This window comes from Grosmannia clavigera (assembly GCF_000143105.1).
Source record: "Grosmannia clavigera kw1407 unplaced genomic scaffold GCSC_160, whole genome shotgun sequence".
Taxonomy (NCBI): Eukaryota; Fungi; Ascomycota; class Sordariomycetes; order Ophiostomatales; family Ophiostomataceae; genus Leptographium; species Leptographium clavigerum.
In genome coordinates this window covers 118,086-144,088 of record NW_014040779.1, presented here as the reverse complement: position 1 = coordinate 144,088, position 26,003 = coordinate 118,086, and the positions used below count along the sequence as shown (strand labels likewise).

The 26,003-nt window shown below is 55.6% G+C and overlaps 7 protein-coding genes across 7 annotated transcripts; 5 read left to right on the top strand and 2 right to left on the bottom strand.

Moving 5' to 3' along the window:
- Positions 1-205: 205 nt before the first annotated feature.
- On the top strand, positions 206-2,174 carry CMQ_4987 (bleomycin hydrolase; the record flags this gene model as incomplete). The annotated part of the gene is made up of 2 exons (XM_014315923.1): positions 206-567; positions 635-2,174. The coding sequence occupies 2 exons, from the start codon at positions 206-208 to the stop codon at positions 2,172-2,174; spliced, it is 1,902 nt and encodes a 633-aa protein (XP_014171398.1).
- A 1,946-nt stretch (positions 2,175-4,120) lies between these two features.
- On the top strand, positions 4,121-7,278 carry CMQ_5057 (uncharacterized protein; the record flags this gene model as incomplete). The annotated part of the gene is made up of 3 exons (XM_014315993.1): positions 4,121-4,164; positions 4,585-6,965; positions 7,037-7,278. 3 exons carry the CDS (start codon positions 4,121-4,123, stop codon positions 7,276-7,278), a joined length of 2,667 nt encoding a protein of 888 aa, XP_014171468.1.
- Positions 7,279-8,090: 812 nt separating this feature from the next.
- Positions 8,091-9,071, top strand: CMQ_4943 (pirin domain containing protein; the record flags this gene model as incomplete). The annotated part of the gene is made up of 1 exon (XM_014315879.1): positions 8,091-9,071. One exon carries the CDS (start codon positions 8,091-8,093, stop codon positions 9,069-9,071), a length of 981 nt encoding a protein of 326 aa, XP_014171354.1.
- A 117-nt stretch (positions 9,072-9,188) lies between these two features.
- Positions 9,189-9,935, bottom strand: CMQ_4924 (uncharacterized protein; the record flags this gene model as incomplete). The annotated part of the gene is made up of 1 exon (XM_014315860.1): positions 9,189-9,935. The coding sequence occupies one exon, from the start codon at positions 9,933-9,935 to the stop codon at positions 9,189-9,191; it is 747 nt and encodes a 248-aa protein (XP_014171335.1).
- Positions 9,936-12,160: 2,225 nt separating this feature from the next.
- On the top strand, positions 12,161-14,577 carry CMQ_5010 (pH signal transduction protein; the record flags this gene model as incomplete). The annotated part of the gene is made up of 3 exons (XM_014315946.1): positions 12,161-12,350; positions 12,408-13,941; positions 13,995-14,577. 3 exons carry the CDS (start codon positions 12,161-12,163, stop codon positions 14,575-14,577), a joined length of 2,307 nt encoding a protein of 768 aa, XP_014171421.1.
- A 1,167-nt stretch (positions 14,578-15,744) lies between these two features.
- CMQ_5055 (uncharacterized protein) lies at positions 15,745-18,691 on the bottom strand (the record flags this gene model as incomplete). The annotated part of the gene is made up of 3 exons (XM_014315991.1): positions 15,745-15,878; positions 15,947-18,147; positions 18,531-18,691. 3 exons carry the CDS (start codon positions 18,689-18,691, stop codon positions 15,745-15,747), a joined length of 2,496 nt encoding a protein of 831 aa, XP_014171466.1.
- A 1,597-nt stretch (positions 18,692-20,288) lies between these two features.
- On the top strand, positions 20,289-23,497 carry CMQ_4954 (coatamer subunit protein; the record flags this gene model as incomplete). The annotated part of the gene is made up of 5 exons (XM_014315890.1): positions 20,289-20,364; positions 20,475-20,785; positions 20,866-22,180; positions 22,237-23,058; positions 23,262-23,497. 5 exons carry the CDS (start codon positions 20,289-20,291, stop codon positions 23,495-23,497), a joined length of 2,760 nt encoding a protein of 919 aa, XP_014171365.1.
- Positions 23,498-26,003: the final 2,506 nt, after the last annotated feature.

Below are 26,003 nucleotides of genomic sequence, written 5' to 3'. Positions count from 1 at the left end.
TATAGCTAAAGATATTCAATATGCTGGCCAGCGCTTTTCATTTGCATTCACTGAAATTCGAGTTGATGTTCACTTTGTAGTCTTCATGTCGAGTACGAAACGATATATAATGCTACCAAGGCAACCATTCCAAAGGCACATTCGAAAGTTGGGATTTTGATCATACGGCGTACAGCAGAAACAGCTTTGGTTAAGACTTGAAACTATGTCAGCATCCACTTCGCATGTGGTGAGTTCGGACGTCCTGCTGTCCCAAACACACCCTGCCGTGCCTGCGTCCACGGATAAAAAGAAGCGGTACAAGTGGCGAAAGAGGAAGACCGCGCCGAAAACCTCGCTATCTGTATCAAATCGCGCCTCTACGAACAGACAACAAACAGCAGAGGGAGGCTCTGCTACGGTAATCTTTGAAGAGTTGAATTTATTGCCCCTACAACTGGAGACTGAAGGCCTTCCGTATCAACAGCACGAGGCCACGAGCAATGACTTGCCATCTCACGTCGACGGCATCACGATCGACCGAGTGGAACAGTGGGGAACAGAGGTAATACATGACAACATAGCCAGGTAGGCTTCCCAGTTCCGGATTCGAGAGCTTGCCGGTCTCTTTGTCCATGGCTGATGCATCCCAAAGACTTGCCATGCTTTCGGTCAGCCGCACCGACGTAAGAATGGCCCTTCTCAACACGCCGCACATGCTAGAGCATGTCAGCGAGAATTACTACTTTGGCCTGCCCCCTGCCATTGCAAATGCACCACTGCCGAACCACCAGTGGTGTGGCCGGCCATATCTGTTTGCAGGCACTAGCTTGGCACGCCTGGCCCTCATCCACAAGTACAACCTGCAGGCTGAAGGCAAGCATGTTGTCGGATGTCAGGACGGCAGACACTGCACATATGAGGCAGCCCCGTTCGAGCTGTCCCAGGCATACCTCTTTTTCTGGGACCGGCTGGAGAAGTGTGGGCATTTTCTCGACCGGGCAGCAACGTGTCCAGAGATGCTCCTTTGGACAGATCCTCTGCCGGAAGGCGGGAGCTGGACGCTTGTCCAGCGACTTGTAGAAAAGTACGGTCTGCTCCCTGCCGACGTGTATCCCGGCAGTGCCGCATTCGCAGCAGCACCTCACACGCTCGACCAGTTGCTGGCCACGACTTTGCGGGAGAATGCTGCGCACTTGATGGGCGTGGCCGAGGACGGCGTGGCTGCTGCGAAGGAGGCTGCCCTCGCTGCGGTCTTCCGCATTCTGGCCATCGTCATGGGCGGACCGCCACCGTCTCCGCGAAGAGAATTCACGTGGCACCTCGTCACTGCGGCTGAACAGGCGATGACGATCCGCTGCACGCCGCGCATGTTTGCACAGGACCTCACAAGTCTGCATTTCCCTCACGCCCAAGAAGGTTTGCTTTCACGGCTTGTCTGCATCGCACACGACCCGCGCAACAGCGAGGGCGCCCAGCTGATTGTTGGCCAGACGGGGGGACAGACGGATCCGCACTCGCTCTTCCGTCCACACTCCCTTCTCAACACTAGCATGGCCGACTTCAAGATGGCCTGCGAGTGCATGCTGAAGGCCGGCTATCCCGTCTTCATCGGCTGCGATGCCGGTCGGGCCAACAGCCACGCGGACGTGGGACTGCTAGACGTGCACGCCGCCAACTTTGAGCTTGCCTTTGGCAGGGCCGGATCTGGTTATGGCCAAGTCTCGATGCCGCCACTGCCACGGCTATCCAAAGCAGACCGGCTGCGTACTGGCGACAGCCGCATGACCCATGCGCTGGTAGTGACAGGTATCGACGTGGAGGCACAGGGCAGCCAGATGCAGCAGCACGTCAGATCGCGGCGATGGCGCGTTCAGAGGACGCTGCGAACATGTGCCAGCGGCCATGACAGCGTGCCTGCCGACAGCATGCTGATGACGGACGCCTGGATGGAGGAGTTTGTGTATCTGGCGGTGGTGGACCCGTATGTGCTGCCAGAACGGCCGATGGGAGCGACGATGGCATCTGCTTCGTCACCGAGCAGTCCGTTCCGTCCATATCGCGGGCTATCGTCCAGGGCGGCGACTCTGGTGCGCACGACAACGGGCACAGAAGAGGAGCGGGAGGCGTTTGCGGAGTCGACGGAGACCGTCGTGCTGACGGCATCCGATCCCATGGCTGCGTTGCTGATCTGAGAGACATGCAGGTAGATCTGCGGGGACAGAGAAAAGGCCGCTGGCCAAGAGCGAATGAAAGCGGTGCTTCCCAGTAAAACAAACACGCGCATCCGATGGCTGTGGTGCAAGCAATACTATGCAGGACCATCAGGGCCAACACATGGGCTGCATGCATGCAGAAACCGTCACGCTGGAGATTTCGTATATTGTATCTACCCCGGGACAATCTCACCGCAGATTTGTTCTGGTGGATAGAACCAGCCTATCGGGACGGCCTCAGGCGAGCTTGACAGTCGTCATCGAGCAATCGGGCGTCGACTACTGCACGATTGTGTAGTATCGGCCAGCTGTACTGCCAAGAGTGGCCGCCGCCTTTCCCTGTTCTTCCGATGCCAGCTGTCAAGTTTGTCGGGCAAGTCCTTCTTCTCGTTCTCACCGCTTCTCGAGCACGGCAGACAGACTGATGGCCAGGTCTTTTTCAGCCTGCGCGACATTCTCGATCTCGGACAGCTGTCTTTTGTGGGGCCTCATTTCCGTGTCTGATGGCGCAGATAAAAACGCGTGTGTCCGTAGTCTGAAGCTGGCCAGCCTTTTTCGATCCCCGAATCCCTGGATCCCTGGACCCCTGGCCAGAACCACCAAAAGCGGCCGCGAGTGCTGCGGGAGCGGGAACGCCAAGGCAAGCAAGAGCTCCCCAGCTGGCTATTTCCTCTCGCGCACACATCCTCTGTAGAAGCACAGGAAGTAAGATACCATCTTGTACGAGTTCGACAGCCCTGTCGTTCTTTCCCCGAGCTGAATTGGCACTTCCGGCCTTTTCACACCGTGTCCAAGGATAATCACACTGCAAGGGCGTGCTGAGAACCAAAGGAGCAACCCAAATTTGGCAGGATCGGGTAGTACGACCTGAGCTTCCTCTGCCGTCCTGCGCGACTTCCTTCGCGACCAAATCTGGGCCGAGACGCGTCTCCCCTGTCGTCCCTTTTTCGCGACTTTTTTTCGTCCTGCTTGAATCTCAGCTTCAGCTTCTCCTCTGCCCTTTTTCAATTGCAAAGCAGCATACGAGCCCGGTGCTCTCTAGCAGAGCTTGCCATTTCTTCTTCCTGTTGTGGAACAGGTCGCATTCCTGGCAAATGACAGAGACTTCTTGACAGGAAAGCGTTGCTATACAGCCTGCATCCCTCACAATTCGACCTCTGCCTTTACCAAGACCGATCGCCAGCAGCAAACCGTGGCTACTACATATCACCAACACGGTCGCACCGGTCCGCAATCCGCTCCCCGTGATTGTGTTGGACCTATGCGCCAGCAAATATAAAAAACGCAGGCAGGCCCCAACCAGCAGCACCATTGCGAGAAGCGATGAGTGTCCCCTCTCAAAGTCCACCATATTCAGCCAGTACTGCCTTTCTTCCACCGCGTTCACCTGCTGGTGGAGATCTGGACATCACCGTTGGGTGTCGGTGTGCCGACAGTGCGCGCCGAGAAACGGGCGACCAGAGGCGAAGAGAGATATCTTCATAAAACGGCCTACAGGGCTGTGGCACTGAAACTCGACCAGTCGATAGGGCTGCCTCAGCCAATCGTCATCGCCAGGACTAGTTCGCGCTCGCATCGACCGTTTCCGTCGCAGTTGTCGCTTTCGTTTGGCAGCTACTCCGTACTCGCCAGCCTTTTTGTTCCATGCGCCGATCTCTCATACATCTCCCCTTACCACCAGACAATACGACCAGTTCTTCGGACTTCCGCATTGTCTCTCCCTCTCCCTTCGTCTCTGCTAGTCTTGGCCTTTCGGCACACGGGATCCTTCTCGAGGCCTAGATACCGGCTAGCACACAGAATCCTCAGGCGAAACGCTCAGATAGCGAACAGAGCTGGCAAAATCGCTCCACACCCACTCTATTTCCTCCCACGTTGGCTGGCTTCACGCTGAATTGCACCCACTTTACCCCCTGTAAGCTGTGATGCTCTCCCCCGCCACCTCTTCCCAGCCTCCCCAATTCTTCAAGTTCTTTTTTTTGCTAATGACGCCAGGACGTTGCCATAACTCTCCTTTATTCTTGCTTGCAGCCTCCTCTCCAAAGTCGCCTGGCCTGCTTACCTCTCCAATTGACTATTTCATTACTCCGTACTATTCCTCTACTTTGCACGTTTTGTATCTCACCGTCCACGAATCTGGTGAGTGTTGCCCCGTTCATCCACCTACTCTTCCTATCCACACTTCTGTTATCTGCTCGTATCCACCGTGCCTCACCGTCTGCTGCCCGTCCCTCTCTGCTTCGTTTTGTGCAAGCTGCTCTGGCACGTCCAGCAGAGAGTGGAATGACTAGGAGACTAGCACCCAGCGCCGAGCTTCTTGACTAGCACATTCTTTGCGCGACCTCGACCCTTGAAGTCTCAGGATATTCTAACCAAGGTCCAGATTTAGTTCAGAGCCTGTTTTGCACCGTTTGACAACAACTTCGATACCTCTCTTTCGCGGGAGCTTCGCTCGCAACCCCTTTCTCTTCAGCTGCCGCAGCACGCTCTGCGGGTTTCCCGGCGCCTTGTCTGCTCAAGCACCAGCCTCGTCTGGTGTTGGGTACTCAATATCTGACACGTTGACTGACCCCATCCCCGTTTCTTCTCACGACCGTTACGACCATTACGAATCACCGCCCTTCTCCGGACGGCGTCCCAGCACCCCCCTACCTTCCGAATCAAGAAGCGCCAGTTCCAATCTCTCAACACGCTCTTCGCAGCGTGTTCTTCGCCGGACATCGCGCTTTAGCGCCAGTCCTTCCCCCAAGGCTGTCGATCAAGCCTCAACCTCCTCCTCGCAAAGGCGTGTTCATCTTGCCGCCGTCTCAACTGGTATAAGTCCACGATTTGCGCAAGCTACAGAGGAGGAGCCGGTGTTACAGACTCGAAATCGTTCTCCACCCCGCCCGCCTTCGCAGGTTCTTAGCGACGACCAGGACGAGGAGGCCCGAGAGGACGACCAGTCGTCTGTCGCTCATCATTCGTCCCCGCACGCATCCGCATTTGGACCTTCCATCTTACTACGCGATCAGTCGGCCATCCATCCAGCTGTCCGTATCTCAAAACGGACCCATAACGCAATTCTTTTTGCCGCCGAGGCCCTGACGCATCCCAATAAGCTTTCTCCTGACTACGAAGAAGAGCAAGCTATGATGGCGGATCTTCTTGTAGAGGGGGGGGCTGGAGACCCCGGCTCCATTGGCAACGGAATATCATCTGCTAGACCGCAAATACCCCCAGCACAGACGAATTCTCCGCGCAGCAATATCCGTGGCCCAAGAATGATCATGCAAGAGCGGCAGGAGCGTGAGGCACGACGTGCCGAGCAGGAGAGATTACAGAGGGCGCAAGCTGAACAAGATGCCCGTGTACTTGCCGAGCAGAGGCGACAGGTTTCGGAACGAGAGCGTGCGACGGCAGCGGCGGCTACTGCTGCTCCTGAGACCACGACGGCCGGCGCACCTCAGCCGGTCGATCTGGCCACTCAACGAAGACAAATGCGAGCACGCGCCGCTAGCGGACAAGGTGGTGCGGCCCAAGCGGTACCACCTCCATCACAGCCACCAACAGCACCTCAACAGACACAGCCACAACAAAGACCGATCCGTCTTCCACAGACATCTCAAGCTCCACCCCCAATAACGAATCCAACCATCCCCCCCGCTTCACAGGCGGTACCGAGTGGCGGACTGCCGCCAACTGCAGGACTGGCTGGGGGTGGCACAGGCGCGGGCGCTGCGCCCCAGGAAGGAGAAGCTACAGGCGGTGGTGCTGCTGGCGGAAGCCGTCCTAGAAACTCATTTCCGCACGCCTTTGAGCGATGGGAGGCTTTGTCTGCCCATTGGGAAGGCCTGACCAGTTTCTGGATCCGCCAGCTACAGCAGCGGTCCGAGGAAATTGACCAAGATCCATTGTCCCGGCAGCTTGCACGCCAGGTGACGGACCTGTCGGCGGCAGGTGCCAACCTCTTCCATGCAGTTGTCGAGCTGCAACGGCTGCGCGCTAGCTCAGAGCGCAAGTTTCAGCGCTGGTTCTTCGAAATGCGAGGAGAGATGGAACGGAACACCGAACGCCAAGGGATGCTGGAGGCTGCTCTCCAGGAAGAGCGGCGCGGCCGTGCCGAAGCTATCCGGGAAGCCGTCGAGAATGAACGTTCCAACTCCAAGATACAACGGCAGCTGGCTGAAATGCGCAAGGAGCTCACGATTTCCAAAGAAGAAGCCAGACGTGCGTGGGAAGAGCTTGGCCGCCAGGAGCAGGAAGAGCGCGACCGCGTGACAGCGTTGCAAGAAGGACTGCCCACGACTGTGGGTGGGGTGCAGGTCGTGCCCATGGCCCACGGCGTGCCGGGTCGGCGTCGTGCTAGTAGCAGCGCAACCAGTCACGAGCCTCAAGTAGCAGCCCAGCCTGCGCAGAGCACGCATCAATCACCACCACGGGCGCAACAGCAACAGCCGCAACAGCCACAACAGGCGCAGCAGCCGCAGCAGTCGCAACAGGTGCAGCAGGCACAGTTGGCACAGCAGGCACATCAAGCACAACAGACACAATTGGCACTCCAAGCCCAAGCGGCACACCAAGCACGACAGGCTGAGCAGGCACGGCAGGCTGAGCAGGCACGGCAGGCTGAACAGGCATCGCCAGCAACGTCGGCAGTGGAGCTGCTGCCCTCGCAGCAGCACCCAACGCATTATCCGGCGCATGCAGCAACCGGCGGTGATTATGCTGAACAGGGAGCAGAGGGTGTCGGTGCAAGTCCGAGATTTGAGGCGTCGTATAGCGAAGGAGGTGAGTCTGAATAGAAAGATCGCGCTTTGTGCTGGCCGGGCTTCTACGAGAGACTGACCTTGTGCTTGCAGAGGAAGAAGCTCAGTACGGAACTCCATCATCTCTGCCACCGTCAACTACCTATCCGCCGTCGAGCAAGCATTATTATGCGCCGCAGGCGCCACAGGTACCGGCAGACTACTCGGGGCAAGGACACGGTACTCCGACTTGGGATACGGTTCCACGCCATCACCACCCAACACGCCTGAGTGACGTGATCGAAGAAGACGACGAGCGCAGCCGCACATCGGCTAGCCAACTCAGCCGCGGCTGATACTTTTACCGTTTTTGGTATTCTTTCAGCGGTAGGCACATTGCCTGTTTTTTCGTTCGCATACTAGCTATTCGGCCGTTGGAGCGGCTTCGAGCTGTTGACAATCGCCGCGCATCGTTACCTGTACCTTCGTTTGTCTACATTGCATAGCATTGGCGCTCTCCAGGTCCCCAGGATTTGTTGCAGATGTCAGCCAGTGTGTCGATCCACGCTGTTCGTTTGTTGAAAGAAAAGCTTGTTCATGTATAGATGTGTGCTTTCGGGTACGTTCAGCTGTTTGTGTTTGTCTTCCTCTTGTCGTTTTATTTTTTTTCGTCCTCTTGGATGGGCTATCATGCTAGGCAGTAGGTGTATTAGCCGGATGGGTTGCAGGCTGGAGGGGCAACGAGTAAAGAATCATGATGTGGAGTTGGTACTTTGTGGAAGTTCTTTTGCCATGCTTTTAATCTGCAATCTGTTGCGTTTCTGGACCCTTCAGAGTCTGGAGTTTTCCACTAACAAGATGACTAACCAATGAGAAATATGCTTACAAACATGTTTGTCATTCCACTAATAAGTGACCTTCAATGGATGCCGTCAGCATCGGGGATTTTTAGCAATGATGACTGTGGCTGACAGACGGGACCTCCTTGCATGTGGATCTTCTCGATGGTTCACCCAGGTGTGCACGTGTATATTTAAGGACGACCTCACGGCGTTGTGGTTTGATTGTTGCAATTCAGCTGGCAGCATACGCTTGAAGCAGTATTCTTGAAATTCTCATACTCATTCTCATTCTCATTCTCAGCACAACCACAACACTACGCACAAGCATGAGCACAGACATGAGCGCAAAGAAGGCGCTCAGCGAAGCGGCCACGGCGGTGGCCAGCAGCTTCCAGCTGCCACATGCAACTATCCGGGCACATCGATCGGCGACTCGGGGCCACTCCAACCACGGATGGCTAAACACATACCACTCCTTCTCGTTTGCCGACTGGTACAACCCCGAGTTCATGGGGTTCGGGTCGCTGCGGGTGCTCAACGAGGACACGGTGCAGCCGCAGTCAGGCTTCCCGACACATCCTCACCGCGACTTTGAGATATTCTCGTACGTGCTGTCGGGCGAGCTGACGCACCGCGACTCGATGGTCAAGCGCGGCCAGGAAGCAGCAGCCGGCGGCGACCGGTTTTTCCGGGTGCGGCGCGGCGACGTGCAGTTCACGACGGGTGGCACAGGCATCGCGCACAGCGAGTTCAACGAGCACGCTGCCGACCCGGTGCACTTTCTCCAGATCTGGGCGGTGCCATGGAAACGCGGCCTGCAGCCGACATACCACAACCAGCATTTTCCCACCGAGGCCAAACAGGCCGGCGGCGGTACATTTGTGCCTATTCTAAGTCCGCTGGCCGCTGGCCCAGACGCTTCGGCAGCCGAGGAGGCTGCGGCCGTGCCAGTACTTCCTGGAACCATTCCGATCCACGCCGACTTTGCCATGGGTGCCGCTCTTGTGGCGCCGTCCAAGACGGCCACCTGGACCGTTGGCCTCGGCGCGGCCGGTGTTGTCACCAAGGCGGCCCGGCGCAAGGTTTTTGTGCATCTGCCCAAGACAACGACCAACACGGCGCTCGGGCATGCGGCCAAGAAGCCCGGCGAGGGTGCGCGCATCCGCATCGCAGATCGCGACGATGCTGGCGCCGTGTTGGACGAGGGCGATGGCGCATTTGTGGACCAGCTGGTCGCCGGCGACCAGTTGACGGTCGAGAACATCGGCACGGCCGAGGCCGAGGTAATCGTGCTGGACACGGCATGAAGGGATGACCAGACTGGTAACTAGATGTATTTAGCCTCATAGTCATCATTAGAATTATGTCACAAGCAGCTCTCGCAAAAGTATACGTACAGATCATGTCAAAGCGTTAGTGCTCTTTCAACTACCTGGTTCCCAGTAAGTCGAGCCAACCGATATGCGGCGATCTGAGTGAGCGGAGCGGCCGCGTTCGCGCTCGCTCTCACACTCATCCTCATCTTCGTCGCCAAGGACAGGGAAGGACTCTGTCTCGGAAGACGAGGGCGACCGGTCGCTCACCTCGTCGGCCTGCTGGTACATTTGAACCATGTCAAAGGTGGCATACGGGTCGACGTCGACCTCGCGCATCACATTGGCATGTGCCCAGTCGAGTGTCAGCGTCATGATCACCGACACACTCTCCATGTAAGCTGCGTATCGCGTATGGTCGATGCCCTCGTCGGGACCGCCGCCCTCCAGATCCGTCCGGCCCATCGCCACCCGCGTTGCCTCGCGCCCGTCGCCCGTGCGGCGCATCATGTTGCCGAGTGCAAACTTGAAGGCCTCACACGGCGCCACAGGCACCTGTCGGCTGGTGCCGTACTCGTCGCCGGCCAGCGTCTCCGGCGAAACGAAGCCGATGAACATAGGCGTGCGCACTTGAAGGCGCTCCAAGCATCGCCAGAAGCTGATGACAGAGCCGTCACGCCGGAGCAGATTGCTGCCGTAGTAGTCTTCGCATGCGGCACACCAGCCGATGTGCATGTCGAACTTGTGCGCGCGGGCGCAGTCGCGGTTGCCGGGCTGCCAGCACAACTCTGTCGTCACCTTTGTGTGGGCGCAAACGGTCCAGATCTCGCGCCGAGTCTCGCAGCTGCAACCGGCCATCGTGTTCGTCTGTGTATTGTATTCGGCGGAGTGTTTGCACTGCCGTTTGTGTAGTAACTGGATCTGTTTATTTGTTACTGTGTCTTGGAAGTCTAAGTGAGCAATTCCTACGAGATGCCATGGCAAGGCTGCTTTATACACGAGCGATGCCACCATCTTACCGATGGTCCTGTCCAAGGCAATGGCCGTTGTTCAGAACGTGTTCAAAATGGAAAGTCATTGTCCTCAGTTCGCGATGCCGAACTGCTGCCACAAAATAAAGGACAAATGCCAGCCGTGTTCTGTCGACGATGGCCACTTTGGAGAGCAAGGGTCTGCCGTGAGTGGGCCTGGGTCTGAAACGGCCGGCCGTGTATTCCTGCGCGAACAAAGACATACAACTGGCTGGCCTATGGACTGGCTGGCCCATGGAACTCGTTTCACAGAGGACGGCGAGAATCCGTCTGCCAGAGGTCGTCTTCTCGTCGCTCGTTCGTGTGTATGCAACCACTCATGCATCTGCCGCTGGCCAGTGGACCATCAGCCCTGATGGGCGGGGTCAGACGCATACGGGGTAATTGCGGCGTTGCTTCAGCGGTGGGATGTTAGAGACCGCCTCCAGGGGCTGTTTTGTTAAGCAAACGAGACGGGTCTGAGAATTGGGTTCTACGGAGTGCAAAGCAAGATAGGGGGCCCAGTACGGAGTAATTACACATCGCTCTCTCATACCACCGCGTACGTCGTAGATCGCAGTTCTGGGAGAGAAGGAGCAGCCTACCGTTCGCTGCCATATTAAGATTGCGATCTTGCTGAGGGTAATACCACAAAAGCGACCAAACAGGAAAGTAGAAAGCACGCTGCCCCACAAAAACGAACGATCTTGCGACAAACCGCACGCGGTCGAGCCTGCCACCTTGGGACTTCTACGACGTATTCGTATGTACGAGTAACAATACCTCGTATTGCATTTCGACCTTCTTTCGCTTTACGGGATAGAAAGCCACCAACGCCAACACCTGGTGGCGGAAAAGACTGCCTTGCATCATTGCGTCAGTCCAAAGGATTGTCCGTAGAAAATGTTGATACGGAGTACCCTATCAGGAGAGTTCTAGCCAGGCACCACCACCGCTCTGCTAGTCGCGGGAGCAGTCGTAATATGGCGGGTCTTTTCATCGCAGCGTTCACGCTAGAAAGCACTAGGAGCACAAGGTGCGTTAAATGTATCTTACTGTATCTCAAACTAGCAGGCGCGTGTGTCCAGACAAGTACTCTAGACAAGTACTCTCTAGCCAGAGGATACCTGGCGAGTCGCACGGCTGCCGCCACGGCCAATGTATCAGATAAGGAAGCGACGCTTCTGCTACGGAGTACTCCGTATTCGTATGCAACAAGCCCGCTAATAGCCCACGCTACCTCCACAAGTTGTGAAATCTGGGCCCTCTCCCAGTCTTCGTGGCCCCTTTCTCCTCTCTCTTGACGCCATCGCTGTGCGTCTGGCTTGGCTACACCCCCCTCAAAGACGTTGCTTTCGACCATTTCTCTCGTTGGTCTCGTCGCCAACTCGCCAACACGCATACATACCAGAGTAGGATAATTGTCCGGCCAGCGACAGGTCTTTCGCTCTCTCAGTCTGTGCTCTGCCTCTTTGTTGCTGGAGACTCCTCCTTTCAACGAATACGAAGCCTTGATCTTTCTCTTTTCCCGCTTTCGTCTTCGTCTGCTTTCTTCTTCTTCTCGTCTCTTGCGCTTGGTCGCCAACGTCTACTCGACCTCTAGCTTCTACCACGCCCGTCTCTGGTCACGGCGCATATTCGCACCACCTCTCACGCAGTCGTCCGTCTTCACACCCGATTCAACGGATACGTCCACTCCCACTCCCACACCCACCCTTTCTCGCTCGCCACCCTCCCGACGACCTGTATCACATCCGCAATCTGCAGCTGAATGTGGCTGTGGCTGTGACCCGACTTTCCTTTTTTCTCTTTTGGCGCTTGTCGCTCTTGGCTGTCCCTTCTTCAACTTCGATCGATTGTCGACTCTGCTTTAAGCTTGTTTCTGCCAGCCAGAACTCGCTTCGAATTTCCCGTCTTCTGCTCGTCGCCCATGCTGCTCCAGACTCGTTCCTCGCTCGCCAACACGTCTCTCTCGTTGAGAAACGGGCCTATCGTGTCCGCCGCCCATCGCGGGCTTCCATTTCGCTCGCTCTCTCTCTCACCATCGCCGGCTCGACTCCGTGACCCGCCATCATGCTTCGTCCGGCCACACCACTAGCCGTGGTGCTCTTTCTTGCCTTCGCCCTCCTCATCCTCTCCGTACTATCCACCCCGATCATCAAGGTCATCCCTCTCGGCTCCTATGAGGGTATCAATTTTGGAGTCTTCGGCTTCTGCCTGGCCGATGGCTCTTGTTCCGGCGTCGAGCTGGGCTACGATCCGGGTATGTGTTCTTGCTTTTCTTGCGTGCTTTGTGCATCGCATGGCTAACTCTCCCCAGCATCGCTCTACTCCTCCAGCGCCTCGGCAACCTTTGATCTGCCCGCCTCTACGCGCCACACCCTCTCTACCATCCTCATACTGCATCCTGTTGCCGCTTTCCTGTGCCTCGTCATGCTTGTTCTGGCCTTTGTCGCCCACTTCCATTCTCCTGCTCATTCTGTTCGCTATCTCCTCGGTGTCTTCATTGTCAGCATATTTGCCTTCCTGGCCGCCCTGCTCGCCTTCCTAATCGACATCCTCTTGTTCGTCCCCCACATGGCATGGGGCTCTTACATCACCCTCGCTGCCGCCTGTCTCATCGGCCTGGGCAGTATCGTTGCCTGTGCCATGCGCCGCACTCTCGTCAGCCGCAAGACCCGCAAGCACCGCATCGAGGCCAATGCCGAGATGAGTGGTGAGAACTTTTACAATCGCCAAGCCCAGGAAGTCGTCACCACCGTTGTCAGTGGCGGCGTCGCCGACGGCTCAGAGGCCGGCGTTGCGCGCCAGCCCACCGTCCCTCAGATCGACCAGAAGGAGGCCACGAGCAGCGAGGAACAGATACCCCTCACTGCACAGACATCTTTGCCTGGAGACTCCTACTCGCAGCCCCTCATTTCGCAAAACCAGTATCAGTATGGCGTCCGCAGCGGTTCGGTCGAGCCTGCTGCAATGTCAGGCGCTTCAACCGGGCCGCCTCGCCTTACCGACCGTTCTCAATCCACTCAGCGAGATGCGTATGGAAACGTCCCACCTTACGGTAATGCTCCCCCTCTAGACAGCTACGGCGCACGGAGAGGTCCTGTCCCAGATGCTATGGGCAACATGCCGCCCTCGCAGCGTGGACGGGGAGGCGGACCCGGTTATCGTGGCGGTCGTGGAGGCGGGCCAGGGCCGTATGCCCAACCCGGTCGTGGGGGCTATGGTCCGGCACCTGGTAGAGGCGCATATGGCCCGCCTCCGGGGAGAGGTGGCTATGGTTCGCCTCCAGGACGAGGCGGTTATGGACCACCAGGACGAGCTGGCTACGGGGGTCCCATGCCGCCGTATAACGGACGAGGCAGAGGTGGCTTTGGTGGCTATGGACCTCCACCTGGCCGAGGAGGCTATCCTGGCCCCGGTCCAGGCCGGGGAGGCAGATCGCCACCACCAGGCTACCAATACGAAAGCACCGGCTCCTATGGCAACAACGGACAATCTACTGGCCCACAAGTCGGCTACTATGCGAATGCGGCTGTGCCCAACGCGAGCAACGGTGCAGACGGCAACAGTGGTGCCGCTGCTGTCAACGGGCAGTACAGCCACGACCGATCACCATCTGCCGACCTGCCAAGAGCCGAGTCTCCTCCGCCCCTTCCGAACGACCCGGTCTTTGAAGCCCCTAGCCACGCAGTCGAGATGGATGCATCTGTTCTGCCCTCCCAGCCCCATCAACTGTCACAGCAACAGGCGGGCCGTTTTAGCGACGGTGATTCTGAGATTGCCGGCTTGGTTGGCCTGCAGGAAGGACGAACCTCGCGGGGCTTGCCGGAACAGCAGGCAGAAGCAGCCGAGTAAGTCGCCTTGCGCTTTTCCCTGCCAATTGGGCTCCCACTAACATCTGCAGTCAATATGTGCCTCCACGAGCACACTGGAACACAGAAGGAGCTGCACCCTCCGACTTGCAGGGAAGCCGCGGCCTTCCGCCGGCCACAGAGGCTACCGAGCAACGGCCCTCGACGTCCGAATCGTATGTGGAAGATATCGACCCGCGCTTTGCCGAACCGCAACGCAGCCGGCAGCAGCTGCACGAACCCGCAGCGCCACAGGTGATGGCGAACCACTCTTATGAGGATATCCCAGAGGGCGCGCGAAGCCCAGCCGAGTCTGAGCGGTCAACATTTACGTCCATCTCCCAGCGGGGCATCAATCCACGTTGGATCCCGCCACCGAGTATGATGCCTGCATATGGTGCTGGTCCCGGCGGTGTGCCTGGCCCATACGGTCCGCCTGGTCACATGATTTCTCGCCGTCCATTACGGGACCCCAACGAGATCCTTCTCAACACCAACCCTGACTTCTCCCTCCCAATAGCTGCTGGACGTCAGCTAACAGGCGGCCCTCGAGGCGGCCCCAGTAATGTGGGTGCTGCCCGTAGCGGCCCCGGTGGCAATAGCATGATTCCCGGCAGCGCCTATCCAGCCATGTGAACCAGGGAAAGCCACATAATTTATCCCCCCTTTTCTGTTGTATACCGTCTGGTATCTTACCATTTTTTCGATATGTCCCTCAAGAGAATAATGCATCGGTGACGGCTCTCTTCTTTTCTTGGCCCGATTGCCTGTTAACTGAGCTTCGGTCCGTTTTGACTGTTGGTGTTTTGGAGAGCCATTTTTGCTCTTTGTTAATATCCCTTGGCGGGTACCGTGTCCAACCATAGTCACGTGCCGTTTGTTAATCTGGCTTGTTTTCTTTTTTTTGGAAAGTCCGAGTTCTTTTCTCGTTCTTCGTTTCTTTCCTTTTTCTCATTTCCTCATACGCATGGCATAAGACGTCGTATGCATGCAACTATGCTGAAGAAAGGGGGGCCGGATGAGGGGGGCGGCATGGTAGAAGCATATATGATGGGAAAGGAAAAGGTTTAAATAATGGACTGGTTTTATAGACATAGCCAGAAACATTTCGGAGTTGGTTCAGTGTGCTGCTTCTGCTCAGGTGATCTTCAGAGAAATAGCTTGAGTTCCAATGCGACTTTGGTCTGCTCTACGTTTGTGAAGCAAGGCCCGGAGATTTTTGCAAAACTAACAGCATCCATTATGCTATCAAGATGTCCGTCAATGGCACACTTTACTAAGTGCCCGGACATGATATATGGAACGACGAAAACTAAACCGCGAAACTGAACAAGAAATACGACCGCCTCTGACTAGGCATGCGTAGCTCGCACTCCCTTGCCTCCTCGCCTTTCAATAACCTCCCCTTTTTTGTGTTGATTTTCCTGTCCATAGAACTGACCATGCCAACCTCAAACTACCCCAATCCCCCGTTCTTCTCTCTGTCCTGGCACCTGTTTTCCTTTCTCTTGTTTTCCTGCCCGCCACCTCCAGTCTCCTCTCGAATATTTTGCAAAACGTGTTTGCACTACCAGACAAAAAGCAAGTAAATCAAAGTCAAATCAAAGGGGGAGAAATGAAGAAAAAGGTGAAAAAAATGAAGACAAGATGGAGGAGACACCCATAAAAGGGCATCATGAACCCTCCACTGCCGGTTGTAGGCACATAGCCTGGCCAATTGTGTGTCTTGGCTTGCTTTTCAAACCCAGCCTCACTATTGTGCTCGCTCTATCCGCGGGCAATTATGTCGCCGCTTGGGCTTGTTTAGGGGTCGAACTTGAAAACCATGAACTCGCCGGAGCTGACGGATGACTGAGGTGAGACAGGTCGCGAATCTTGTCCCTCAGAAGATCGAGGCCGTGGTCTCCCGTGCCCGATCGGCCTCAGGGCGTCGCTAGCTAAGATGCCAGTCCGTTAGTCACAGAGACAATAAAAAAAATAGCGCAGCGATATGTTGTGACCATACAAGCTGTTACCTCGTGAAGCCCAGATTGTCCCTCCTCGTTTCCTGTAGGCAGCCAAGTATTGGTGCCGGAGTTCAAGGCTTGGGCCCTCATCTCGTTGCGTGCCCTGATGAACTCAGCGTATCGTCCAGGTATTCCCATGTATTGCCAGTTTTCCACATGCTGTCGGGGCGCATGGTCGACAACATGGCCCATACCGTGCGCACGAGGGTTAGGGACTGGGATGGGGATCGGCACCGCGGCAGTGGGTTCTTGTGCTTGAGCAGCAAAGGTCGCTACAGTCGAGAATGCTGTCTGACGCTCGCCGTTGCCACGCCCCGATGTCGCTGTAGGAATAGTACTGAACGGGGCGAGTCTTCCAGAGGTTGCGTTAGGACCCGAGATGTTCGGGCCCAAGTTGCTTCCCCCGTCAACCTCGTTCGGTGTATAGTACCGAGCTGCGGGGAATTCAGAGGCCGGAAGAGCCTGATCTTCAGGGTCAATCTCTGATTCCAGCTCGCGACCAGGAACAAGGTCGGGATTGTGAGTGCTCTGAACTTCGTCCGGCAGACGCATAGACATAGGAACCACTGATAGATCCTGGTGGTAGCTAGCATTGTTTTCATTGGAGTTAGTGCCTCTAGTGCGGTATGTTACCGTATGATCAAAACCGGAACTCATATTGGCATGACCGGTATCTTGCAGGCCCGTACCGACAGCAGTGGGCACATGAGAAGTAGAGCCTCCAGCATCGGCTTGATTCCCATAGCCGCCACTGGAATGGCTGGCCGTTCCATACTGTGTTGCGTTGCTGTTGAGTCCTCCGAATGTGTTAAATGCTCTATTCCTCGCATCTCTTGCTATACCGGCACGATAAGCAGTGTCATCCCGACTGTCCCAAATGGTTGGCAGTTCGGGGGTGAGGTCTTGATACACTCTGGCCACCTCGGGCGCTGCAGGAGTACTGGCCATAGTCAGAGCAACCCGAGGGTGCAGACCCAGACGCATCGAAGGTGGCAAAACCGAAAGTTTCGACAGGGAAAGAGAAACGTCCGCATCAGACATGGAAACATTCGGGCTGTCGTTGCAGTCTAGGATAGGACTCCCGGGAGGCAAGAAATACTGGCAGTCTTCTTGGTCGTCATCATCATGATCTTCTTCCTGGGAGCTTTCAGCAGAAAGACAGGTTCTAGCTTCGTTTGCACGAGAAGACTCAACGGGATCCGACCCAGAGCCGGCCATGTTGTAAGGAGTCTCCGAGTGGGCCTTGTAGACATCAAGAGTGGTTGTAGACGCAGCCGGGAAAAACGATGCATAACGACCTGCCTCGAAATTTTCAATGGAGCCACTGGCATTTTCCGAAATTATGCCATCCAGAGGAGCATCACTGAAGGACATGACATTTCGAAGAGGGCTAGGGGTCGCAAAGCGACGCGCATCGACCTCGCCTGAAATATGATTTTCGGCAGCATGAAGAACTCCGGCACTAGCCTTGGCTACCATATTGGCTTTACCCGGAGCCGTGTTTGTTGGTTTGAACGGTGACGACGATGGGTCAAGCACGCTTTTGTTCTTTCCCGAAAGCGGAGATGAGCGGCCACTTTGGTCAGGAGTTTCATTCTTCAAACCGACACGAATGCCGGCATTTCTAGCTGCGTCCCGCAAAGATCGAAGCTCTTTCGGAAGATGAGCCTCGTTCATATCATTCATGTCGAGGACTGTGCTATGTCTCGAGGAAGCTTCGGCCGGAGCCGACTTGGCAAGGCCCGATTTAGCAGGACAATAATCTATGTTGCCGCCTTCCGTCGAAAAAGAAGACAGTGCCTGTCTGCGTGTGTAAGTCTCAGGCAGCGTGCCAGAGAAAGCACCAGTCATGTCAAAGACAGGCAGCCTATCCGTAAAAACATTGGGCAACTGACTGGCAAAAGGGCCAATTGTGGGATAGATAGGAGGCGAGTCCTGTCGAGCTATGTTTGAGGATCTCAGAATCTCTGTCCAGTTTCTTGCAGATTCCTGTCTCATGAGAGACGGTGCCTGTCGATAGGCAGCCGGTTGTGGAGGAGGAGGTACACCATGCGGCAGAGTGTTCTCGGGCACTTCTAGTCCCCTAGGATTGCGATGCGTACGTGCACAGTAACGCAACGGGGCATTGAAAGGTCTCTGCGGGAGCCTGTACGGCGATCCGAAAGAGTTCAGGCCAGGTCTGGGCGACCGCGTGCGTTCCCTATAGTTTCTTTTTGTCAGACTCCATTCAGATAGAACAGCTAAACGTGACAAGACACGATAAGAAGTCGAGCGAGGACGTTCTTATAACAAGATGTTTGTGATATGAATTCTCTCCGTTTATAGAGCGTTTATCCAGAGACGACAGAAAGGGCAAAAAATCCAAACAAGGTGTCTTCTGTCTGGCTTTTCATATTGGGATATATCTCTGGAATCTCCATTTGCTATACGGAAGCCATGATCTGTCTGGAAGAACAAGCCAAGTCCAAGGATCACGGTAGACTTGAACGGGATAGAGCCAAACGAACAAAAGAAAGACAAAAGAAAGAAAGGGCTAAGTAGAGCGAGCAGCAAGCAATTCTTCGAGAACAAATATGGACTCACCAATCGGAGATCCAATCGGAGCTGCTAGAAGAAGATGTCTGCAAAGCGAGAAGGCTGCGCAAGAGGGCTATCTCTCCTTCCAGGGACTCTGCCGTCCTGGGATTATAGTCACCCCCCGACCCGTATGGACCGGGCGAAGGTCCCGAGCCGAATGGATACATCGTCGCTGATGTGTGTCGAGAATCAAGTGATGATATGATAGAAGTAGATGTAGTTCACAACTGAGATTGAATGGAACAAAGACGTGAGGTAGGAAAAAGAGAAAAGAAATACAAATCAAACGTACTTAGCCCACAAGATGGCCAAGACGTCTGATAAGTATTGAAATAGGAAAACTGTTCTCGTCTGCCAGACTGTATAGAGTGGCAGATGAGAAAAGTGGGAGAGGATGATGAAGAATTTATAGAGAGGAAGGAGAGGAGAAGAAGAGAGAAGAAGAGAGGAAAGAAAAGACAGGAGAGGGGGACGAGGGGGAGACAAGCGAAAACAGAAAGAGCACGGCACAGGAAAGAACAACCCTAAGGGTGTCATAAAACGGAAGGAACAGGATGTAGTCAGAGGCTACCGGTCCGAAGTAGGAAAGAGCATTAGGGGGGGGGGAGGGGGTGGATGTACTGCGTAGTGCTTGTATGACGCGGAACTCCCACACAAAAGCAGGCTGTCCTGACAGATCTGATGGCTAAAATAAGAGGAGGCCTACGATGATATTGTGCAGGTTGCCTATATGACGGAAACAAAACAAAAAAAGCTTTGCGCACAATGCGCACCATGGCCAGGGTGGTTGGGGGTGCTTCTCGGAGGTAGACATAGTGCCATGGGGGCACATTGGTGTTTTGTGATTTGTATTTTCAACATCGTGACGCCCTAATCCACAGCTTCGCAATGCCTCCACCTTGGTGAGATTTTTTCAACAGTAATAGTATGGAAGAAACAGAAAGGAGAGCGAGTTTGGGGGGATATAGTCTATGATTCTAGTCGAGACAAACAAATACCAAAGCCTCCTTTCTCAGGCCTCCTCGCATTTTTGTCAGCCCCACCTCCATGTCACTAAGAGAATGGTACGATATCACAATAGACGTCATGATGGGCTCTTGCTTGCAGTGGTGTGTCTTGTCTAGACCCCCATTCAGACAGGTGTTCGGACTAGGCCGCCGCCGCATTCAAGCGCAAGAGAGGGACCGCATTTCTGCGCACCAACTCGATGACACTGCCACTGCTTCCTCCATTCATAAGTAGGGGTTTCTACCAAAACAAATTACAAGCACAGCGGGCCTGATGTATTCATGATACGCTGCAGCTTCGTAGAAAGCCCTTGCTAGGCGAGAACTACGGGGAGGGAACAGGCGGTAGCGAGACCAGAGCGCGCCAATAGAATTTAATTATTATTATGCAATATGCCACCACCATATTCATGAGCTACATGAATATAGATCTATGAACAAAGGGTATACTGCTTGGTTTCGGACAATCGCGAGGCATCTTGCGATGCCGAGGGAGGACTGTCTGGACTATAACCAGCGATGTAAGACGAGGTCCCGTGACTGTTCAGCAAGCCCCACACGTGACATATTCCACGTGAGCTTCCACGTGATAGCCTCGCAAGCGGTGTGGGTTGTGTGGGGCAAGGGGGATCTGGCAACTTCGCGATGCCCCAATTTCAGCTTCTCCCGCACACAAAGGTGTCTTCAGCGTTAGAAGTTCTCGAGCGTTACGATCAGGCTATCGAGTCATTGCTGCTGCCCTGCTCTACCGAACACTATGGAATACGGCAAAAGGGATGAGGATGCCGATGGCAGCCTTGTCCGGGTCGACCGCACGCAGGTATTCCAAGAAGGTGTGTATCTCATTAATGGGCAGACGTTAGCCCCATCGACGACGTGCAGCATCCAGTGCTTCTGCGGCGCTTTCCTGCGTCGGTGATGAGCACAAGCTGACTGTGTGCAGCTCGATTGTTTAACAGCTCTCCCATCCAGCCGAGACAATGCCGCATTCTCCTCACCAAGATCGCGCTCCTCCTCTACACAGGGGAGAAGTTTCCGACCAACGAGGCCACGACACTCTTCTTCGGCATCTCCAAGCTCTTCCAGAATAAAGATGCCAGCCTGCGCCAGACGGTCCACCTGGTGATCAAGGAGCTGGCCCACTCTGCCGAGGATATCATCATGGTCACTAGCACAATCATGAAGGACACCGGTGGCAGCGGCGATTTCATCTACCGGCCCAATGCCATCCGAGCATTATGCCGGATCATCGATGTATGCCAGACCCTGCTGACCGGCAACGCGATTCTGGTAGACTCGAGGACCTTGCTGACGTGTGCTGCTTGTTTCGTTAGGCTACGACTGTGCAATCCATCGAGCGCGTGATGAAGACGGCCATTGTTGACAGAAACCCGTCCGTATCGTCGGCCTCTCTTGTTTCTTCCTACCACCTGCTTCCCATCGCGCGCGACGTCGTTCGGCGCTGGCAGAGTGAGACGCAGGAGGCTGCGGCGAACACCAAGTCCTCTGGCGGGTTCTCTCTCGGATTCTCGTCGAGCTCGGGCTCAGTGCCCGTCAACAGCTCGACCATGACCCAGTACCACGCCATCGGGCTGCTCTACCAGATGCGGATGCACGACAAGATGGCCCTGGTCAAGATGGTGAAGCAGTTTGGGACAGCAGGTGCGGTCAAGAGCCCTACGGCAGTCTTGCTGCTCGTACGTCTGGCGGCTCAGCTGGCCGAGGAGGACCCGACGCTGCGGCCGTCGATGGTGCAGCTGCTGGACGGCTGGCTGCGCCACAAGAGCGAGATGGTCAACTTCGAGGCGGCCAAGGCGATCTGCGATCTGCGCGACGTGACGGATGCAGAGGTGTCGCAGGCGGTGCATGTGCTGCAGCTCTTCCTGACGTCGCCTCGGTCGGTGACCAAGTTTGCGGCGCTGCGTATCCTGCACAACTTTGCGTCGTTCAAGCCGGAGGCCGTGCGGGTGTGCAATCCAGACATCGAGCTGCTGATCTCCAACAGCAACCGGTCGATTGCCACGTTCGCCATCACGACGCTGCTCAAGACGGGCAACGAGGCCAGCGTCGACCGCCTGATGAAGCAGATCAGCGGGTTCATGTCGGAGATCACAGACGAGTTCAAGATCACCATTGTCGAGGCCATCCGCACGCTCTGCCTCAAGTTCCCCAGCAAGCAGGCCGGCATGCTGGCCTTCCTCAGCGGCATCCTGCGGGACGAGGGCGGGTACGAGTTCAAGCGCACCGTCGTGGAGAGCATGTTCGACCTGATCAAGTTCGTGCCCGACTCGAAGGAGGATGCACTGGCCCACCTCTGCGAGTTCATCGAGGACTGCGAGTTCACCAAGCTAGCCGTGCGCATCCTGCACCTACTGGGCATCGAAGGCCCCAAGACGTCGCAGCCGACAAAGTACATCCGCTACATCTACAACCGCGTGGTGCTGGAGAACGCGATTGTGCGCGCGGCGGCGGTGACAGCCCTGGCCAAGTTTGGCGTGGGCCAGAAGGACCCGGAGGTCAAGAAGAGCGTGCAGGTGCTGCTGTCGCGTTGCCTGGACGATGTGGACGACGAGGTGCGCGACCGTGCGGCGCTGAACCTGCGGCTAATGAACGAGCCGGATGCCCTGGCAGAGCGCTTTGTCAAGAACGGTATGTCGGACAGTCTTTGGGACTTGGCTTTGCAAAAGACTAACAAAGTGGCGCAGAAAACATGTACTCGCTGTCATTCTTTGAACACCAGCTGGTGACATACGTGACGTCGGACGAGAAGGACACGTTCACGACATCGTTTGACATCTCCAAGATCCCGGTCGTTACGCGCGAGCAGGCGGACGCGGAGGACCGGACGAAGAAGCTGACTGCGACGGCGCCAACGCTCAAGGCGCCCAAGGTGGGAGGCGCAGCCAAGTCGGCGGCGTCGGTTGCAGAAGAGGCAGCGTCGGCGTCGGCGCAGGCGCAGAAGTACGCGCAGGAGCTGCTGCAGATCCCGGAGATCCAGGAGTTCGGGGCCGTTCTCAAATCGTCACCAGTGGTAGAGCTGACTGAGGCCGAGACGGAATATGTGGTGAGCGTGATCAAGCACATCTTCAAGGAGTACATTGTGCTGCAGTACGAGATCAAGAACACGTTGCCAGACACGGTGCTGGAGAACGTGTCGGTGGTGGCGACACCGTCGGAGGAGGACGAGCTGGAGGAAGCCTTCATCCTGCAGGCGGAACGTCTGGCCACCAACGAACCAGGCAAGGTGTATGTGGCCTTCAAGAAGGTGGCCGGGGCCGATGGACTGCCGACGAGCACCTTTTCCAACGTGCTCAAGTTCACGAGCAAGGAGATCGACCCGTCGACACGCGAGCCGGAGGAGTCGGGCTACGACGACGAGTACGAGGTGTCGGAGTTCGACCTATCAGGCAGCGACTACGTCATCCCGACTTTTGCCAGCAACTTCAGCCACCTTTGGGAGCAAGTGGGCGCATCGGGCGAGGAGTCGGAGGAGACGCTGCAGCTCAGCGGAGTGAAGAGCATAGCAGGTGTGTATTGGTTCTCGGGATGCTCTCATTTTTTCTTTTTCTTTTTCTTTTTCTTTTTCTTTTTCTTTTTCTTTTTCTTTTTCTTTTTCTTTTTCTTTCCTTCTTTCCTTTCTTCTCCTATCTTTCCCTTTCTTCTCCTTTCTTTTCCCTTTCTCTCTTCCTTCTTCCAATATACTCTCATACATCTACTAATTCTGTCACAGAGGCGACGGACCTGCTGGCCAAAACACTGTCGCTGCAGCCGTTGGAAGGCACAGACATCCCCCAGAGCCAGACGACCCACACGCTGAAGCTGTTGGGCAAGACGGTGGGCGGTGGTCGGGTGGTGGCCACGGTGCGGATGGCGTACTCGACCAAGACGGGCGTGACGACCAAGGTGACGGTTCGCAGCGAGGAGGAGGGCGTGTCGGCGCTCGTGGTGGCCGCTTTGGACGGCTGAACAGGCAGGAAAGGAACGGAGGTGTCTGCAGATGTTTGGCTGCTACCTGTGTTTCCTCTCTTTTGTCGTTGCGGACGGGCTCCTGCGCGGTGGCGGTGGTAATTGCTATTAATCGGCTTCTCATCATGTCATCTTGGGTATGCAGCTAGATCATCCCAGAGAACGAGCGGGAACAGAGCGCAAAGGAGGGCAAAAGGGTGTTGGGAGAGAGGGCGGGAAAACGTTACGTCAGCAAATGAAAAGCGCGGTTTTATCCTACAGGCCTGTCGGCGGTTCGAGAGCAGACGGCGATGCAGCGTGTCCTGCTGCGTCTATAGCGTCCCCAGGGCGTGCATTTGTATTGACATCGTTGCCAGAAAGCAACACAGACGCTGTCCGGCTATCTTTTTACTGTCTGTATTCTCACAGAGTTCTGTCAGTAAAAAAGTCGATGAGCTTCTGTGCCGCAATTTGGCGGGCAAGGCAGGAACGGTTTGCATCCTTCCTGTTCTGCTTTTTTCAGTCTCTGTTGTGTTACTTCGGACCTTTGCATCCAATATGTTCTTGTTCTTTACTCCTCGTTTTTTCATATACTATCCCTAGCTCTTTCTCTGTGCTCGCTTCATCTCCTCTCCATCTCCCTCATATCGTCGTCATGCACACCCAATCCATGTCTCGGGAGCGCAACGCCTCTTTCTGCCGTGTTCATGTACACATATGACGTCGGACACTGGATACAGACGCCCCTCTTTCACCATCTTCTAGTGGCTGCAGTGGCTAGGCGCCGCATGGGATCGCGAGATCCTAGCTGCCTGTGCAGCATCGCAGCCTTCGGTTGTCCTGGGTTCTCGAGGTGAGTTAGCGGCATCTTCTGTTTGGCTAGAATACGATGCCGGATCTCATATGCTGTCTTTGCTATGTACCTCTATCGTTCTGATTTGCTGTTCCATCTTCCGACCTGGGCCGCTGTCTCAGTGTGCCCGTCTCGTCTGCACGATCGCCTGAGGCCGCCAGGTCAGGCCAAAAGGGGCGGTGAGCAACAATCAAAAGAGTTCGAGTGAGTCGACATGTTCGTCTCGCCGTGTTGTGTCTCCCAGAAAGGCCAGAAGGGCAGCACGACGAAGAACCGTCCATCTGTTCTCCTTACGACCAGGACCGTCACAACCCCCAGCATTGTGCGTACCAATCCGGCAGCAGATTGCGAGATCGTTGATCCAGATGCCACGAGGCAGTCCGGAGTGCTTCGACCAGCTGCAGACTTTCTACGCTGGCTGCCAGGCACATCGAAACGACTCCTACGAGCTCCCCAGAACGTCACTGCTGCTACATTCCGGCTCGTCTCCCTGTGTATGGAGCTTGTACCATGTACGCGATACCACGGCCGTGTTCTACTCGTACACAGTACGCAAGATTACCGGTCGTATTCTGAGCTTCTCCCAGCGCATGAACCGGTTCTTGGGCCACTAGTGGAGGTGTGAGACAACTCGAACTTGAACTCATCCCCTTTCAGGTGCATCCCCACCTTGGGTCACTATCAGAACTCCTCGACATCAACTCTGCCGATCCTACTAATAAACGGGTATACGACGTACATACGGAGTACATAGCAGAGATTGAAGGCTGTGGTCCTGGCTCGCCCACGCTCTTATGAAACTCTGATTTATGGGGTGGAAGGATGTCCCGATCCCCACCCGACTGCTTCCGCTGACTGGCCTTTCATTCTTTACTGTCTACGACGTATTTTCCCATCTTTGGGGGGTTTTTTTTTTTTGGTCCGGTGGGTCTTTGAGGGAGCCGATGGAGAACAACCGCTCCAACCCTGTCCTGTCACGCGTTCTGAACGTGTCGTAATAATAAGATGCGTACTATGTTTGAGTACGAGTACATACGAGTACGAGTTGCATGGCACTCGCTGAGACCTCCCGTGTGGGAGACCAAAATAGAGCTTGCCAGCAAGTTGGTCGTAGCGGCTAGGCTGGCTTCAGTAGACAAACAACACGTCTCTCTCGGGGCGACTTGCCAGAGGCCTAGCGCTGAGGGAAGTAAGATACGAGTACGCGAGTACACGTATCGTGCTCTAGAGCTGGCCAGCGATTAGTCAGGCTCCACGGCCAATTTCGAGCGCCACAGAAATGCCTCTCTTCTGGTGGCCTAGTGTTTCGACCGGTTTCGACAGCCAACAAGTGCCTCTCTCAATGTCCTCACGCGTCGGATCTGATTGCACTCAAATCAGCCAGCTGCACAGCCCTCCGAATGAACCGTCGCGCCGACTCGTGAAACAGGGAGTGCGCGTTCTCGCTCCCAGATGCAGGTGATAGACCTATCTACTACATAGTACTCGTATGTACATAACTATCTTGCATCTACGAGTACGATTTTGATACACGTACTACGGGCACAATATGCGCCGCCGCCGCGTAATGACGGCCAATAGACAGGAAGCCAAGGTTGGTAGGTGGTGTGGTGTGGTGTTTTTCTGTCAACACCACGTCTCGCTTTGTCCTGGAAAGCCGAAATATCGCGCCAC